General features: G+C 33.6%; 2 protein-coding genes across 3 annotated transcripts; one reads left to right on the forward strand and one right to left on the reverse strand.

The window, feature by feature from the left end:
* Positions 1 to 1197: 1197 nt before the first annotated feature.
* Positions 1198 to 5112, reverse strand: LOC111990294 (syntaxin-81). Of its 2 annotated transcripts, XM_065759975.1 has the most exons (8): positions 4869 to 5112; positions 4711 to 4768; positions 3590 to 3728; positions 3137 to 3220; positions 2834 to 2938; positions 2236 to 2379; positions 1576 to 1818; positions 1198 to 1449 (listed from the first exon to the last, which is right to left on the reverse strand). In XM_065759975.1, exons 3-8 carry the CDS (start codon positions 3665 to 3667, stop codon positions 1213 to 1215), a joined length of 891 nt encoding a protein of 296 aa, XP_065616047.1. In that variant the 5' UTR covers positions 3668 to 3728; positions 4711 to 4768; positions 4869 to 5112; the 3' UTR covers positions 1198 to 1212. The 2 variants fall into 2 exon arrangements, with proteins under 2 accessions (XP_065616047.1, XP_065616046.1); XM_065759974.1 differs by lacking the exon at positions 4711 to 4768 and having other exon boundaries at positions 4869 to 5111.
* Positions 5113 to 12461: 7349 nt separating this feature from the next.
* LOC111990285 (probable glucan endo-1,3-beta-glucosidase BG4) lies at positions 12462 to 14217 on the forward strand. The gene is made up of 2 exons (XM_024022075.2): positions 12462 to 12608; positions 12927 to 14217. Exon 2 carries the CDS (start codon positions 12938 to 12940, stop codon positions 14021 to 14023), a length of 1086 nt encoding a protein of 361 aa, XP_023877843.2. The 5' UTR covers positions 12462 to 12608; positions 12927 to 12937; the 3' UTR covers positions 14024 to 14217.
* Positions 14218 to 18774: the final 4557 nt, after the last annotated feature.

Genomic DNA, 18774 nt, shown 5'->3' on the forward strand with positions numbered 1-18774 from the left:
CACTTGTATCTTTCATCATGATTCTCTCCTCCTCCAACATATATGCATCTCATAAAATATAAACTTCCCTGCACACAGAAAATTCTCAAACTAACATTTATATCAAAACTTAAAATACTTAGAAGTATAACAATAGAACATGATTATGCATAAATACTTATTTGACATGTAGCTTAATCCCACTGATAAAGAAAACAATAAATTCATTTTTGAGCATCTCAAAACCAAACTAACAATTTCTCATTAAAACTAGAATTCATGATTCAAGTTTGTTTGTAAGAATTTCAAAATCAAAATATCAATTCCTCATAAATTAATTCCAAAGATTCACCAATCAAATATTCATCATACAGATGGTTGAAGTTTTGGAAGGTTTTGCTCATTTGAGTATTAACCTAACAGTATGAAATTATATTAGATGAGTATATAGTCTAAGTTTGCATTTTATATTGATCAACATCATACACTTCAATTTCTAAGTTCTTAGCAGGTTCTTCAAACAAAGACAACATAGGTGATTAGGAAAAGTTTTAAAGGAATTTATAATGATTAAGAAGGCTCGTGAGTCATGAAGGATTTGATTAGAAACACAAACATAAACTTCCTAGCAACCAGAAAATTCCCAAAACAATTTCCAACATGACATTTATTGTAATAAATTAGAATCAACAAACTAAAAATCAGCAAGAAGCAAAAACAAAAATTAAAAAAAAAAAAAAAAATTGTAGCCTTCCTCCCCCCCCCCCCCCCCCCCAAAAAAAAAAAAAAAAACCGCCTTCTTTTTTTTTGATAGGTACCTTTGCCTTCTTTTTTTTTTCTCTTTTCTGATAAAAAAAGTTCCATGGTAGAACTGATTGGAATGATTTTGCATATCCTTAGTCTCTAAAATTTTTAAATCAGGTACTACAGACAATAGGGCCTTTCATTTTCCAATCATCATAAGAGAAGATTAGCATGTGATATAAAAAGAAAAGGGGGTCCTTCATGATGTTTTTGACCATTACCAACTACAACAGATCAGGCTAACAGGTCAACAAGACCGGCAGCCTTCACCCATAGAAGCACTGCAGCTCTGGAATTGAATGCAGAGGGCAAATGTTTCCTCAATTTAAAGCAATGTTGAAGCCCACCCACAAATACTATATGATAACATAAACTGGAGTTACCATCTGAACAAATTCTAACTGAAGAGACGCACCATTTCAATCATTTTCACACAGATACTAGTGGTACTTGTACAAAGCCAGAGATAACATTATGAACTGTTGCTGAACATATAAACAAGAAGAAATATGGAAAACAGATAAAATATCTCACCTGATCATACAGAACTTCTATCTGTTGGGCTTGTTGCAGAACATGGGTGGACATGAGGTGATTCAATGCTGACATTTCCACCATCTTAGTTTCAGTTTCTTGAACTGCATCCAAAAGACTAGTCAACTCTACCTGCATAATGAGCACCCGAAAAAAGCTTTAACTTTAGGACAACCTCAAAGCCTAGAAGAATAAGAAAAGAAACACGAGAATAGGAGTATTAAACAAATGTCATCAGAGAGCCACTAATTTGGTTACCTGAAGGGCACGTGTTTCATCATCCAAAAGCTGCTGTTGGACTCTTAGACGATCAGGTTGAAATTCATCAGGCTCCTTGAGCTCTGATGTACTTGATTTAGAGGTATCTACAGAATTGGAATTGGCCTTGCGCTGAAGTTTTCTTCTAGGCATTGCTTTATTAATGGCATCTTGGAAGCGTATGGCTCTTAGCTGATCAAATTGTGTTGTGACCGAATGAAGCCTCTCACTTAATATCAAAACCTGCAGTTCAAGAAAGTAGAATAAAAGTAGATTAATCTAATAATCATGTTGGGCAAAAAACATTACCAATCAGTATTCAAAAATTCCAGACAACTGTGGAAAAAAATCTGCCACCCAATAAATTCAGATGAGGCAAGGTTAACCTCATGAAATAATGAAAACAAGACAAGTGGTCCTATGATCACCACATCAGGCAGTTAGAAGTAGGGTTTCCATATCAGAGCAGATAAGCCAATTGAGATAGACAAAGGCATAAATGAAAACATGAATCAAGCCTCACAAAGTGGTTAAAATATACTAACTGGCCATTTCCAGAGCAGGTATGACCAGACTTTTTAAAACGAATATGCTGCCCAAACCCAGCATACATCCAATAAAAGATAAATAGTTTTCGTAAAAATTAGAAAAGAATCATACCACACCATGTTTGTGTGCTATAGTATCAGCATTAGTAGCATCTGCCTTTACACCAAGCCACCCCTTGGAGTTTGCTTCTTCATTGTTTATGCTGTTTTTTAAAATATCAATTTGTTCTTGGCATGCTTTAATGAAAGTACTAACCTGCAAAGAATTAATTAGAAAATGTAAGTGAAGTCTAATAATAACTATTCAGCTTCATCTCTCAAGAATGTAAAAGGGGATTTACCTAATAAAAAGAGAGATATAATATATATTGTATAAAGTTACTCTGTTCTGGAGAATGGAAACAAGTATAACTAGGCAATTAAGCACTTGCTCCAAAACTTAAAACAGGGCCAACCTGGAAGGAACTACAATATTTCTTACATATCCATATAACAGACTTACAAAGCCACATTGAATGCCTGAGACATGTAATCTCTAATCATCCATGCAGGACAAAAACATGTTAAGCTTCATCACAAAAACAAAAGCTTATGATTCTATTGTTAAAGATACTTTAGGTAATAGAGTAATTTTCCATATCTTTATTATGTTGATGAAGATATTAAAATGTCTTAAACAAAGGCTTCTGAGAATAAGTTTGAGAACATACTTCATGTTCAATGCTATCTCTCTCCTGTTCAGTGGTGCGATGATGATCCACATAATCCTTTCGATGTTTCAACATAAACTGCTCCAAAGCTTCGATGCTTTCAAGCTTATAGATGAAAGAAGAAGAGTTAACAAGAAACTATATGTAGATGTTCAAATGCACCCTTTCCATCAGAAAGAAAGAAAGAAAGAAGAAGAAAAACCCAGAATCCCTCCATCTGTATCAAATTTCTAGTGAACCAATTCCCATAATCAAAGTAAAGGGGAACAGAAAAGTTAAATACTCAGACAATAGCGAATATACCGTCTTCAGTGCAGCTTTGGTGAAAGCTGACCTTTGCCGAGGTTTATGAATAATGAAAGATGCCAAAACAGCTGCCAATTTCGACTGCCAAAAGCAACAATACCTCATTCAGATAAAGGGAGGTACAAAAAAAACATAGTTTATTAATTTATCAAGGTAGCAATATTATGTATTATATGCAAAAGCAAAGTCACTTATCAAGATATATGATTTCACAATACATAAAGACACAAGTAGATTTTGACTGGTTTCTAATTAATAAACATGAAAAATAGCAAAGCAACAAATTCTAGAGAATACAGAAAAACCAAAAGAAAATTACAACTTGTAGATTTAAACAAACTTTATAACCAAACCCCTTTTCCCAGAACTCCATCATGCCAAATATTTCCATCGGACGGAACACATCATAAACATAATTAGAGACAAAATGAATACTAATTATAAACTAACCTCATTATATCCTAAAGAAAGAGCAGTCTGTCGCACAGCATCCTTCAGATCCTCAGTCCTGTCTCTGATTCTCGACATTCTTCACCATCAACCAACTCAGAAAAAAGCCTCTAAAAGCTTGAGCGGCACCCAAAGCACACTGCACAATGAACAAAAACAGAAAGTACAGGGAAAAATTACATCAATCCCCCATAATATTAACCAGTTTCAAATTAAACCCAGATTTCTAATGGTTGCCCCTAAAACCCCATATGACCTACAAAGGTTAGCTATTGGATTTTAGAAGAAAAAGGGAGTTCCCCTAAAGTATATTAAGCCAATTAAGGATATGTATAACGACATGAATTTCCAATAAGAGCCCTTTGGACTCTCCTCTTGACCCCCTACCAGAACCAATTGCCGGGTAATCCAGGGGCATTCACCCCTTACACACGTGAGTTTCTTGTCATGATAGATTTGCATAAAGGATCAACTATTAAGTCCATATCTCTTTGCATTGGTTACAGTCTTACAAATGAACTTACTAGATCAATTCAAGATAAGTGAAAATGCAGTAATGTATTTAGCTAAGGCATCCTAACAATAGAGCACAGATCAAACAGATGCAAGAAAGGAGTTTAATTTTCTTAAATGTAAATGCACAATACCCAAGTGGAATTTTAAGATTTTTTGAATCCACAGCACAATCAGCCAACTAGTGTGAGAACAAGTGGAGGCATCACATGTGAATTTCTTATCACAATGGGTTTGCAAAAAAGACTAAATTTTAAGTCCATATCTCATTGCATTGGTTACAGATGAACTTACTAGACCAATTCAAGATAATTGGAAATGCAGTGACAAGGAAGGATTCTATCTTAAATGTAGATGCCCAATACCCAAGTGGGATTTTAAGATTTTTTTTTTTTTGGAATCCACAGCATAATCAGCCGACCAAACCCTGTAACTAGTGTGAGAACAAGTAGAGACATCACATGTAAACTTCTTATCACAATGGGGTTTGCACAAAAGATTAACTTTTTTAAGTCCATGTCTCATTGCATGCAGTGATGTATGTAGCTAAGGCATGCTATCAATAGAGCACAAATCAAACAAATGCAAGGAAGAAATTGTATTCTTACATGTAAATGCTCAATACCCAAGTACGATTTTTGAATCCACAGCAAAATCAGGCCGACCCTTTCATTTTTAAAGTACAATTCGTCACCAAAATATAGCATTAATATATATATCTCTATATATAGAGAGAGAGAGAGAGAGAGATGTGAAATTGAATTACCTTTAATTTTGAAAAGCTAAGGCTTGCACTGGGGAGGAGAGCTCTGATCTCTTTCACGCTCTTTTCCTCAGTTCGATTAGGACTGCTCTCTTTGTGAAGAGGTTGGATGTAGCAGAGGCACAGAGAGCAATCCTTTTTCTCTAAAAAACTCAGGAGAGAGAGAAATCCAAATTTCTTTTTAATTTGGAGAATTCTGAAAAGAGAAAACGTTCTGTCCGGAGCTGGCAGAAAAGTGAGGTTTTACTCTACCAATGAGGAGCTGCCACATCAGATATTCAAAGAGGCCTCAATACACTCTATCACACAGGATTGTAGCTCACATAAAACCAAAACAACCAAATAGAACGTGTTCAGAAGCCCTAACCTGGAGAAAACAGCACCAGCACCAGCACCAACGCCTCCTCTCCTCTGACCAACGGAGCTCCTCCTCTCCGCCGGAGCCGCCGTGGCTTCGTTCTGAGCCGGCGCCCACGCACCCAAATACTGCGGTTTGTTCCGATTAACCCCTCATTGTTTGATTAGTTATCTCCCCAATATTTACGTTTCGAAATTTTGATGGGTTTGGTGTTTTGGACGTTAATCACTTGCTTTGGTATGGGTTTTGCTGCATTTTGGTCCCTTGTTCCATCTAATTTCATCTCCACATAGCATCCTAATAATACCATTGAGGCATTGAGAAACCTACTTATTAAATCACGATCTATTAGTAAGAAGAATGCATAAATCGTTTTATTTCTCACACCCTCAACCTCTTTATCTTAGAAAAAAAGATACAGATATATTTTTTTTAAAAAAAAGTACATGTATGATATAATCATTAGACTGGACACAATTGGACCCAAACCCGTTAATTTGTCCGAACTTAATGTGTGTAGAGTAAAGGGCAGCTGAGTCTGTGAGTCTAGGTGAAGTGTTGAATAGTCCTCACCAGATTAATCACTTTGCTGCAATGCTTCTTCATTTCATCACTGAGACTCATCTGTGCGTGTCTATGGACACTATTATAGTGACAGTCTATACCCAGAACCTCACATCATTTGAGAATTGAGATCAGTACGTTCGTTTTGTACCTGTCAATTGAGAGGGGCCCAAAAGGAAATTAATTTGGGAAATGGGCTTTGGCATTTGATGAGCAAGGTCCACAGTATTTTACACACCCATAAACCGATCAACCAGGCTAATCTGCAGGCCGACTCTTTTTTGGTGGGTCCAAAAATCTCCGATCCATACCCATCTTTTTCCATCAAGTTCGGTCAAATTAACGGGTTTGGGTCCAATTGTGTCCAGTCTAATGATTAGATCATACATATACTTTTTTTTAAATATACTTTTTAACAGATATTGTATCTTTTTTTTTCTAAAATAAAGAGGTTGAGCGTGTGAGAATTAGGCTTTAATGGTGACATTTTCTTCTAAAGCTATAGAAGCTTGACAATCCAAAAGCTTTAAGGGACGTAACAAATAAGTATGTCACTCTGATGGTTAATATCACCAAAGATCTTAATGCACACATAATATATAATTTATTCATGTAAGAACTTGAAATACTAACTAAATAAATCCTATCAGAAGAACAGACACAGCAGCGCAAGACCGGGGATAAAATACAAAGAAAAACCCCAAAAAGTTTCATCCTAAAAAAAATCATGGTTTGAAACCCAAACAAAATTAGATGGAACAAGAAAACAAGATTCTCATAATAGACAAATCAGATTTGTTTAGGGTTGAACTTAACGACTTTGGAATCCAATCAAAACGCACCAAGGTACCAAAATACAGCAAAACTCATACCAAAGCAAGTGATTAACGTCCAAAAAACCAAACTCATCAAAATTTCGAAACCTAAATATTGGGGAGATAACTAATCAAACAATGAAGGGATCTTTTTTGGTTAATCATACCAAGCACTACGGCTAATCTATTGGTTCAAACCTGGGATCTTTTTTTTTTTTTTTTTTTTGGGGACTGGGATCATTCATTGAATTGCTAGATTCCCCCCCTCCCCTCTGAGTATCAATATATATATATATATATATATATTCAAGGGGCCAAGATTTATAAATTGAATTCAAAGAATAAACTGTAAGCACACAAAGTATGTCTGTAACATGATTTCAAATGTTATTTTCTTACCTATAACAAAGTATATATATAACATACTAAAAACTAAAAGATTTTTAACTACTAACTAAGAGACAAAGAAATTCGGTTGCTTATAACTTTGCTAGACATATTAGTGGTATCTCAGTGTGGATAGAAGTTGTTCCTCCACACCTTAGTGTTGTATTTGTAGCTTATCTTCCTAACTTTTCTTAATAAAATTTGTAGCATTCTTCCTCTATAATTTTTTTTTTTTTAAACCCTAACCATGATATCAACATTTATTGTTTCTAAAAAAAAAAAAAACATTTATTGTTTATTCTAAAGTAAAAAAATGTCCATATCTCTAATTTTTTTTAAATAAACATTTAATGTTTTTATTAAAAAGATGTACTATTATATATCTAGGATATGCTATTATGGTATAAGAGTATCAGTAATTAAAGAAAGATTCAATGCATTAATAATATATAAATTAAATTTCTTATTTTCATAAAATACATTAAATATAATTTAAATTAATGAGTTATTTGAGGGTCATTATTTAAATTTATATCTTATTTTTTTTACCAAAAATATAAGGGAGGATGAGTTTTTGAAAAGTTAAGGGGGCCATGCCCCCCTCCGAACACGGAAGAGCTCACCCATTGTTTGTGCCCTTTCATTTTCTCACATGAATAATAGCATCACATAAGGTAGTGATTAGAGTTGGGTTGATTTCTTTTTAAAAATTTTGATAAAATGTTGTGTTACAATATTGTAATCGTTATAGGGTATTGTTAACATGTACTCTTAGGATATTTATTAATTGACAAATTTAAGAAAGTTTGATACTACTTTCATAGGAAATATAAGAAGTTCTCATAAAAGTTAGTAAGCTTTTTTCTTTTTTCATAAATATATAGTTTTTAAAAATATTTTCTAAATCAATGCTTTTAAGATATCCGTTAAATTTTTCTTATATCCGTATTACTTAAATCCATTAAAATAATAATAAAAAACAATTAAAAAAACCTAAAGTATGGATGATGTAAGTGACAGAAAATGGTATTCACACTGGATGCATCCGGACTCGGTGCTTGAGAAATCAGATATTACACAACAGTGGCCACGAGAACCATTGGCCACATAGAGAAAAGGGTAGTGGAGTATACATTGGCCTTGGCAAATGAGAAATTCAGTCAATTCAAATCCAGAATTGCTTGCCTAGTATCCACCTGCACCAAGCTGGATTAAACAGAATGTAGAGACTGCAGTGTCTGAAAACCTTACTGCTTTGGCTGCGGTGACTAGAAATGATCAATAAAAGTGAGGTTCTCCAGGTTTTCCAAGATCTATATTTGCTCCCCTTTGCAAGCAGAAGCTACTGCCAGTCTGCCACTCTTTGGGCTATTCAACTTGCTAATAGCAAATAGCATGGCAGCTTAATTTATCATTGAATTGGAGACGTGAAGCCCTGTTTTGATCCTCTAATCAGAAATCTTGGATGAATCCCATGCTGATTGGTCTATTTCTAGACTAATTAGTAACATTCAGGCTTTTTAAAATTGTTAGCAATTGTAATAATATTGCTGCTTGTGTCTTCAAAGCATGTAGTTAGGCTTAGTAGGTCTTTTTGTTTCCAATAATTGCAATTTTCCTTGAGTCATAGCTGATGCTTGTAAGGCAGATTATTCTCTAGTTTTTGGTTGGATGAAATTGCTGTTTATCCCAAAAAAAAGAAAAGAAGAGAGTGGTTTTCTGCATTGCTAGACATGCATCCACTGATGGAGTGCATATATATATATATATATATAGCCACTCTAGATTACTCCAAAGGCCACTGTCGGAGTAACATATATGAAACTTTACTCTATGAACTTTAACTGACCAACTCCAATTGAAGAGGAAGAGGAAGATTTGCACCAGCCCCTTCTGCATCATTCGATCCAAAAGAAGCCATGTTCCTACTAAGGAGGTGCTGCTATTCAAACTGGGTGGGCGAATGTATTTGAGAAATCAAAAATAGGAGAACGTGGATTATGAATTAGGTCAAATGAGATTTCTTTTTTATTTCTTTTTTATAATTATGTTAAATGAGATTGTGCTTTGTCTGTTTCGATGAAAAATATTATGTAAAGATAGTTTTCATATTTTTTTGTATTTTGTAGCATAAAAAAAATGAGTCAAATGAAAACTATTTTAGTTAACTAAAAAAATATGACTTCTTTTTAGAGATTATTTTCTACTAATTTTTTTGAAAAACAATTCTATCTTATAGAAAGTTAAATAAGGGAAGTTAAAGGATTTTTTTTTTACTCATTTAAGGTTATTACCAATTATAGGAAAATGAGATAATTTGATAGAAAATACATTTTGAAAAACAACTTATTTTCTAAAAAAAATTGTCACCGAAACAAACAGAGCAAATTGCTTAAATAAAATGCAGCCACATTAATATTGCTAAAATTTGGAATAGACGCTATATATATATATATATATATATTAATAAAATTGAAAGAGAAGAAGTTAATGATTAAAATTATTAGTAAAATTAAAACTATTATTATTTTACCAAAATACCTTCAAAATTTAAATGCATAAAACCCTATATATATATATATATGATTAAATCACGTTTTTGAATCATGAGTTTGTGTGTGTGTTTTTAACTTCTTTTTTTTTTTTTATTTTTTTTATTTTTTTAAAGGCAAATTAGCAAAAGCTCAAAAATGAACTCAATTCACTTTTCGCGAGCAACAATAATTTGAATTTGAATGGAAGATATATAGTATATGATGTGTACGTCTGACATATATAATCACCCACTCGAACTACAAGGGTGGGCTCACAAATATCATGACCTTTTAGCTAGCTAGTTAAGGTCCATCAAAAAAGTAGTGATAATAATAAAATACGAATCATCATTTTTTTTTTTTTTGTGCTTAATAAAATTAGAATCATCATGTACTTGTTACTTTCAGATTTTACATGCAAAAATGAGATTGGTTATACTCCAGCAGTACATGCTTCAATTCACGTATATATATACTGATTTAGACACCTTCTAACTTTGCACATCAATCCATCCCAAATTCACAACAAAAAGACAGAAAATGAAAATCCTATTCCCATCAGTAAAACGTAATTAGAGTGAACCAATCATGTCATTCATTACCATCCTTCCTTCCAGCTATAGTTTTATGTATATATATTTACCTAAACAAAGCCTTAACTTATAAACTAGTAAAAAGAGAATAAAAATAAAAATATAAAGAAACTATTTGCAACAATACTGTCCTGCAATTTTTTATTTTTTATTTTTTTCTGGTTTGTCATCAGTACCATGGTGCGCTTCAGAATCACCGGAGGTGAGCTGAAACCTGAGATTGAAATGTCATCTTCTGGAACTATTCTTGAACTGAAAGAGCGGATTTATGAGCTTTGGAATGTGGAAGTTGCAAGGCAAACCCTTTTTTTTGATGCCACAGAGCTGGAAAATGATCGCACCATTGAATCTTATGAGTTTCAGCCATTTGAAACGCTTGGTTTAGTTGTCACACCACTTTCTGGAGATCCAAAATTTGACATTTTAGTGAAATCCTCTACCGCTGAAGATTGCATTAGGGTGAGAGAAACACAAAAGGTGGCTGATTTGAAGAAGAAAATTGAAAGGCGTTGGGGCATTCTAGCTCAAAAAATCACTCTTCTCAGCCATTCCATTGAAATGAATGATGATCATCTGCTATCTGCATATTATGTTAATCGGGGTTCTATAGTTGAAGTTAAGGTCTCCATTGAATCTCGCTGATATTTGATGGAAAAGCATTGCAACTATTAGTAGTAAGAAATAAGCTTGATATTATGTTAGTAAGAATAAGTCAAATTATGACAATTACCTAAGAAAGAATAATTGTTCATTCATGGACAACGTAATTATATAATCGTTTTCTAAATTTAGCTAGTAATTATATAATAAAATAAATTTATTCAGAAATTAAATCAGTCCTTGTATTGTCCAATTTGAAACTAACGATAATAATACAAAATTCACATTATGTGCTAGAATTCCTTGCATAAAACATCAATAACAACCCTGAACAAAGCAACTCTGCAGCCAAAAGTATTTTGTTATCTGACTTCATTAGAAGAAAATCAGAACCAGTGAATACGAACGTCAAAATATAATACACAAAGCATGTGGTGCGAAAGTTGGATGGTCCAGCATTGTGCTGAGTTCCTTCAATGTGCAAACAGTGGTGGAATCCACGGATGGCGAGATTAAGCATTATGCGCATACTTATATATATATATATATATGAGTTGGATTCAAGTTAGACCTAGTATAAAAAACGTTATATCATGTATAACTTATTATTGAATTCCTATTTTAAAAATCCAACCATTGAATTACATGTTCTATATTTCTTAATATGCATGCCAATTTTCATATATATATATATAATATACTAAATGTCAAAATTTATCATTCATCCTAATTTGAGATTTATGCGTTTTTCCAATTATCCTAATATATTTGCCCATCACTAAAATAGCTAACAGTGGGATGAGACCTAGCCAAAAAAATGAACACAACCACATGCACAAAATATATGCCACTGCATGTTTGGTTATAGAGATAATATATAGTATTTTGCTGAGTTGGCATCTCAAAGCATTGTGGAAAAACAAGTTGAATGTCAAGAAAGAGTTAAACAATAGAAATGACAAAAGCTTTCACCTTCACGGTTACTAAACTTCAAGTCGTGTATATAGTTGGTCTTTACTATTGGGTCTAGTTAATAGGTACTCTTGTAGCATTTTTTAATGGACTGTTTTGATAAAGTTTTAATACCACTTTCGTGTGAAATATAAAATATTGTAAAAAATTTCTAAAAATATATCCTAAACTAATACCCTTAAAACATTCATTAACTTTCCCTTTATATATATAGTGCTTTGCACGTGTTTATTTAGTCCAAATGTCATGATTCATATATTAGTTGGGAATTTTTAACTAACTTAGAGAGAGGGATTCTATTTTTCTGTTTAGTTAGTTAGTTTTGTTTCCCTGTTTTCAATATATATTGTACATAGTACAGTATAATTGATAAAGTTAAATACAATTGAGGTACTTTTTCTTCTCAAACTTGATAAATTTGAACGTTGCTTCTCTATATTAAGAGGTTTCAATTAAAGTATAAAGCTTTTGGCAAATTAGAATTTTCTTTAAAACTACAAACTATTCTACAACTTTTTGCCACAAGCATTTACACTCTATTAGGCAAAGAAGTGGGTAATAGTTTTGATATTCTTAACATAGCCAAGATATACATTAATTAATTAATTTAGGAATTCTAAATTCTGGGCAACCGCATTAATTTAAGAATTCTACGTTCCAAGATTAATTAGTTACCCGACAATGTTATCTACCATTAAAAACTTGCGGATAATGTTTGAAGTTGCTAGCTACCACCATATATATCACTATTGAAGACCAAAAAAAGCCACGATTTACAAATCGTCCAATTTGTCTTCTTTTTATCTTTTTTTTTTCGTCTCAAGTCCTTATCATCATAAAAAGACTTGAGAGCTGAGACAGCACAAAGAGGTCCCTTTCTCCATGGAACAATATATCTATCAGAAAATTTCGATTAACAGGTACATGTTAGATGCTTTCAATAACACGTACATACCATGCAAGTTAGCCACTCTTTTGCTTGGGTTTCACTGTCATCTTTATGCGAAATGAAAGGACTAAATGACTAGTTATCATATTTGTTCAAATTGATCATTTACTAATTAAACAAAATAGGGTAAAAGTATAAAACAATTCACTCTTGCTTGCATATGGGCTTCATGCAAAGTAAATAAATATTTAAACAAAAAGCGTTTTGTTTATGAAATTTTATGACGAATATATATATATATATATATTTTAATGCGGTTCTAATAATTTATATTTGCATATATAAACAGGTGTTTATAAAATGATGGCTCCTTTTTGGATTGCGTCAATTCTGTTGGCTGTAGCAACCATTAATCACAACAACAATGGCATTGTTCAAGCCGATATTTTATATGCAGGTATTGTCTATGGAACGTCCGGAAATAACACACCTGACACAGCTGAAGCATTGGATGTTTGCCATAAATATGGTATTCGGAGAATAAGGATTATGGAAACCGATGACACTGCAATCCAATCTCTAAGGAGTATGGGAATTGAAGCAACTCTTGGCATAAAAGATGAAGATTTGCCTGGCCTAGCATCAAGCTATGAAGCTGCAAAGTCATGGTTTGAAACCAATTTGAAGCCCTACGTTCCTTCTGAATTTGTCGTTAACTATATTGTTGTTGGCAACAAAGTTATCCCTGGACCCAATGCCATGTATGTTCTGCCGACAGTGAAAAATCTTCAGCAGGTGCTCGCTGATAATAACTTGACTCAAATAAAAGTGGCAACTGCGGTGTCCACTGACGTATTGAGAACGGTTTTTCCACCTTCACATGCTGCATTCTCAGAAAAGGCACAAGGGGATTTGATACCACTTTTGCAACATTTACAAGCAACAGATTCACCCTTATTCATCGATGTGTATCCTTACCATTATTTTGCAGCCGGACAAATCCGTCAGGATTTTGCAACATTTTCTACACATAAAGCTCAGTATTGGGACAAGACGTTAGGTTATTGGAACATGTATGATGTCTTGGTGGATGCTTTCTTTTGGGCAATGGAGAAACTTGATTTGGATGTGAAAATGGTTATTGGTGAAACAGGTTGGCCTGCCTATGGGAATGGTGGATTGACTACTCCAGAACTTGCAAGGACATATAATCAGAATTTTCTAAGACATATCACTGCAGGACAGGGTACACCAAAAAGACCATACACTTACCGGGAAGGGTTTATTTATTCCATGTTCAATGAAAATGATAAATCAACAGGAATTGACCAATGGTTTGGAATATTCTATACCAACAAAAAACCGGTTTATCATTTATATTTTCCTTATCGCAAGAAATATGGACGAAAGGGAAAGTCAGAGAAATTATTCAATACTACAGGATGACAGCCACATGTGTTCTCATGGAACAACAAAATTAAACTATTCTAAATTTCAATGATGTATATATTTTAAAATTAACAATTGCTTAGAATAATTGTATTGAATAGTTGGCTATGATCATGTAGTATTTGTGATTTTGTTTGCATATGTAAAATGCATAATAAGGAATAAATTTGGGGCTCTAAATATTTATCGTGTGGCCTTGCTGGATAGAATTGGCCTATCATATGATATAACACATCATTGTACTGATGTTGAGGAGTTTCTCGTGTGCATCAATTTTAATGCACTCTGTGTCTCATAACAAAGTGGTTCTCACCCAAAAAATCTATGACTACGGCCTTTGCCCAATTTTTTCCCACAACTATTCGAATCTATATGGCTTACTGTGAGTAGTAAAGAATAGGTGATATGTCTCTAAGTGATTGGCAGCCATATATAGTCCACCATATAGGATTGTAGTGAAAAAAAAGTATGATAAAGAATTAAAGATTGTGGTCTTAGAAATATTGGGTTCCCATTAGCTGTGAGACACTAATTGCATGCAACTGATGTGTAAGATAACTCTAAGATGTTGAGAGTGTTTTCAGTTTTGAATCTGGATCACACTATCTCATAAATAGCCAGGCCATAATTTTGGGCAAACTTGAAATTGTGTGAATGGTTTGACCCAAGGGGGGCAAATTATGACCCAATTATCAACCCTCTTGAACCAAGTTGGAGGGTTTCTCAAATCTTGTTGGATTGAGAAATTCTCAACCCAACCCAACCCATCACGTGTAGAAACCAATCCAACCTATATGAATTGGGTTAGTAGATTATACTTACATGTTTTGTATAAGTTGTTTAAGAAATGTTTTCAATGAATTATTACAATTTACATAATATGCCTAAATTGTATTTTAAAATTTCAAATTCATTAAAAATAATTCTCAGAATACCAATTTAAATAAAAATAAGAGTAATAGAATAAAATTATAGATATGGGGATTAGATCAGATGGATTGAAAAAACCTATCAACCCCAACTTGCAACATTTTCTACACATAAAGCTCAGTATTGGGACAAGACGTTAGGTTATTGGAACATGTATGATGTCTTGGTGGATGCTTTCTTTTGGGCAATGGAGAAACTTGATTTGGATGTGAAAATGGTTATTGGTGAAACAGGTTGGCCTGCCTATGGGAATGGTGGATTGACTACTCCAGAACTTGCAAGGACATATAATCAGAATTTTCTAAGACATATCACTGCAGGACAGGGTACACCAAAAAGACCATACACTTACCGGGAAGGGTTTATTTATTCCATGTTCAATGAAAATGATAAATCAACAGGAATTGACCAATGGTTTGGAATATTCTATACCAACAAAAAACCGGTTTATCATTTATATTTTCCTTATCGCAAGAAATATGGACGAAAGGGAAAGTCAGAGAAATTATTCAATACTACAGGATGACAGCCACATGTGTTCTCATGGAACAACAAAATTAAACTGTTCTAAATTTCAATGATGTATGTATTTTAAAATTAACAATTGCTTAGAATAATTGTATTGAATAGTTGGCTATGATCATTTAGTATTTGTGATTTTGTTTGCATATGTAAAATGCATAATAGGGAATATATTTGGGGCTCTAAATATTTATCGTGTGGCCTTGCTGGATAGAATTGGCTTACCATATGATATAACACATCATTGTACTGATGTTGAGGAGTTTCTCGTGTGCATCAATTTTAATGCACTCTGTCTCATAACAAAGTGGTTCTCACCCAAAAAATCTATGACTACGACCTCTACCCAATTTTTTCCCACAACTATTCGAATCTATATGGCTTACTGTGAGTAGTAAAGAATAGGTGATATGTCTATGTGTAAGTAATTGGCAGCCATATATAGTCCACCATATAGGATTGTAGTGAAAAAAAGTATGATAAAGAATTAAAGATTGTGGTCTTAGAAATATTGGGTTCCTATTAGCTGTGAGACACTAATTGCAAGCAATTGATGTATAAGATAACTCTAAGATGTTGAGAGTGTTTTCAGTTTTGAATCTGGATCACACCATCTGATAAATAGCAAGGCCATAATTTTGGGCAAACTTGAAATTGTGTGAATGGTTTGACCCAAGTAAGGGGGCAAATTATGACCCAATTATCAACCCTGTTGAACCAAGTTGAAGGGTTTCTCAAATCTTGTTGGATTGAGAAATTCTCAACCCAACCCATCACATGTGTAGAAACCAATCCAACCTATATGAATTGGGTTAGTAGATTATACTTACATGTTTTGTATAAGTTGTTTAAGAAATGTTTTCAATAAATTATTACAATTTACATAATATGCCTAAATTGTATTTTAAAATTTCAAATTCATTAAAAATAATTCTCAGAATACCAATTTAAATAAAAATAAGAGTAATAGAATAAAATTATAGATATGGGGATTAGATCAGATGGATTGAAAAAACCTATCAACCCCAACCTGCCAACCTTAAGGGTCCGTTTGGTTAAACGAGTGGAAAAGTGGGAGAATAGAAAATGGTAAGACGATGGAAAAGTGAGAGGATAGAATAGATTTTATATTCCCCTCTTTTTTGTTTGGTTGGGAGTGAAAAAGTGGAAAGATAAAAAAAAAGTGAGTTTGTATAAATTTACTCATATACTCTTTTAAAAAATGATACACAATTAAAAAAAAAATGACAATCAACCAAAAAATAAGCAATCACCCAAATTTATTATTAAAAAAAAAATCATATCCAAGAAAAAAAAACACGTCCAAACAAATCAAAACAAAGCACCCAAAAAAAAAAAAAAAAAAAAAAAAAAAAACCCCGAACTGAAGTAGTATCACCAATTTTTCTCTATCACTTCACTTCAAACGCTGCACCACAAACACCCTCTTGTTTTGCTAGAACACCGTACTAGGTAGATTTTTCACATATTATTAATTTCTTTCAACATAAAAAAACAAAAAAGCGGTGGGTTAAATGGACAACGAATTATATCTGCCACGTGTCGAATCAGCAACGCAGGGATTCATTTGGATCCCATGGACCCTGCTGGATGTGATGAACATGTCCGATTTAAGGAGATTGATCTATAGAGTCCACGATGAAACAACATTGGACGTATCGAACGGTCAAGGATGACCAACTGCAAAACTTTGATTATCAAAAATGACAAACGGATTCTGATCCCACCATCTCTCGCTCTAGGGTTTCATACACTGTGTCTTTCCTAAACCCTCCTCAATCTTTTCCCTTCACTTCCATTACCAATTTCTCTCTCTCCCATACCAACTGAGCTCCAAACCCAAACAAACGTATCTCCCAACTAAATCCCTTTTCATCTTCAACCCAACCCATCGTCTGGGGCAATCAAACAGAAGCTAAAATCTTCACAGAAAAGCTTGCATCTTTGAGCTTATTATTTGTAAATTGTAAGTACCCATTTCTCTGTCTTTATTCATAAACACAATTTTATTTTATTTTTTCTTTGCAAGCTTGCTGCTTTTTTATTCATTTAGATACATATAGATAGATATTTGTGTGTGTTTTAGAGAGAGAGAGAGAGATTGAAATTAAATGGGGAAATCAGGGGGTAGGAAGAAGAAGGGNACCCAAACAACAAATCATGCCTGTGGAAAACTTTCTTATCTGCATATGTTCAGAAGAATGAGCAATGGAATCAGTTGAGCTTGTGCTATAGCAAAATGAAAATAATAACATCTTAGAGCTTTAAACAAAGAAGCCTATCATTTCTTAAGCCAATGTAGGTATTTCTCTCTGTACATTTAGCTCCTGTATGTGGGGGCCACATAAGAAGTCATGAGGCATCGACTCAGTGCCTTTAAGATTTTTTTTTTCAAGGCCGAAGAACAACAATGGGGTTGAGTCTAATGAGCTTAGATGTTAAAAAAGAGCTATGATTCTTTCCTCTTCTTCTTCTTCTTTTCTCTCTCTCTCTGGGGGTGTCCATAAAATCTATTAACACTACATTGGTTTAAAACATTTTATTTTTCCCCTAAAGCTATATATACTTAGGATAACCATGAATATAATAATTGGATAAATACTTCCACCGCCAAACTTTCTCTCTTCATTTTTTTTTTTTAAGTTCTTTGTTTTAGGCACGATTCTCAGAACCGTGCAGTTGAACCGCAGTTTGAATGGTTTCCTGCTTTTTTGGCATAGATCGGTTCTTAAACTTAAAAGAACTTGTGATGATGAGAGGTTCACGGTTTTTCCGGTCGGACCATACGGTTCAGTCCGGGTTTCAAAACCTTGGTTTTAGGCATTTCTAGAGCTGTTCACAACAAAAATTCACAAAAATTTGACATCTCTCAATTTATCTAATTCCTCACTTCTGGGCTCACAACAATCTGCAATTTAATTTTTGATTTTTAACGACCAATGTGTAAGATATTAGGGTGTGAGTCTAGCTCTATTTTTTGGGCTTTTGTGATCTACGTCTGCTTTGACAGTCGAGCTTGGTGTTGTTAAAAGCCCACCTATCATCAGATGAAATTAGGCTAAGAACAGCTATTCCCTTTGGGCCTAATAAGTTTCAACAATAACAGAAGAGTTTTTATTGGCTAGTCTGGCTCACATGATTATGTTATGTTTAGTACTGGGCTTATTGATTCCCAGGCTGCACTATTGATACCCATTTTAAGCCCAAAGGAAATTCTACATTTTTTTTTGAGAAGAAGCCCAAAGGAAATTCTGATTTATGCTTCTTGAGTGCAA

Source organism: Quercus suber, unplaced genomic scaffold, assembly GCF_002906115.3.
Source record: "Quercus suber isolate HL8 unplaced genomic scaffold, Cork oak 2.0 scaffold_348, whole genome shotgun sequence".
In the NCBI taxonomy this organism is placed as follows: domain Eukaryota; kingdom Viridiplantae; phylum Streptophyta; class Magnoliopsida; order Fagales; family Fagaceae; genus Quercus; species Quercus suber.

Bases quoted from the DNA above. Each gene is read 5' to 3' on its own strand.
- LOC111990294 (XM_065759975.1), bottom strand. From the start codon at position 3,667: ATGTCGAGAATCAGAGACAGGACTGAGGATCTGAAGGATGCTGTGCGA. The intron at 2,939-3,136 runs GTATATTCGCTA...TTCATCTATAAG, and splicing joins CCAAAGCTGCACTGAAGACG to CTTGAAAGCATCGAAGCTTT. The intron at 1,450-1,575 runs GTAACCAAATTA...CTCATTATGCAG, and splicing joins ATGAAACACGTGCCCTTCAG to GTAGAGTTGACTAGTCTTTT.
- LOC111990285 (XM_024022075.2), top strand. From the start codon at position 12,938: ATGATGGCTCCTTTTTGGATTGCGTCAATTCTGTTGGCTGTAGCAACC.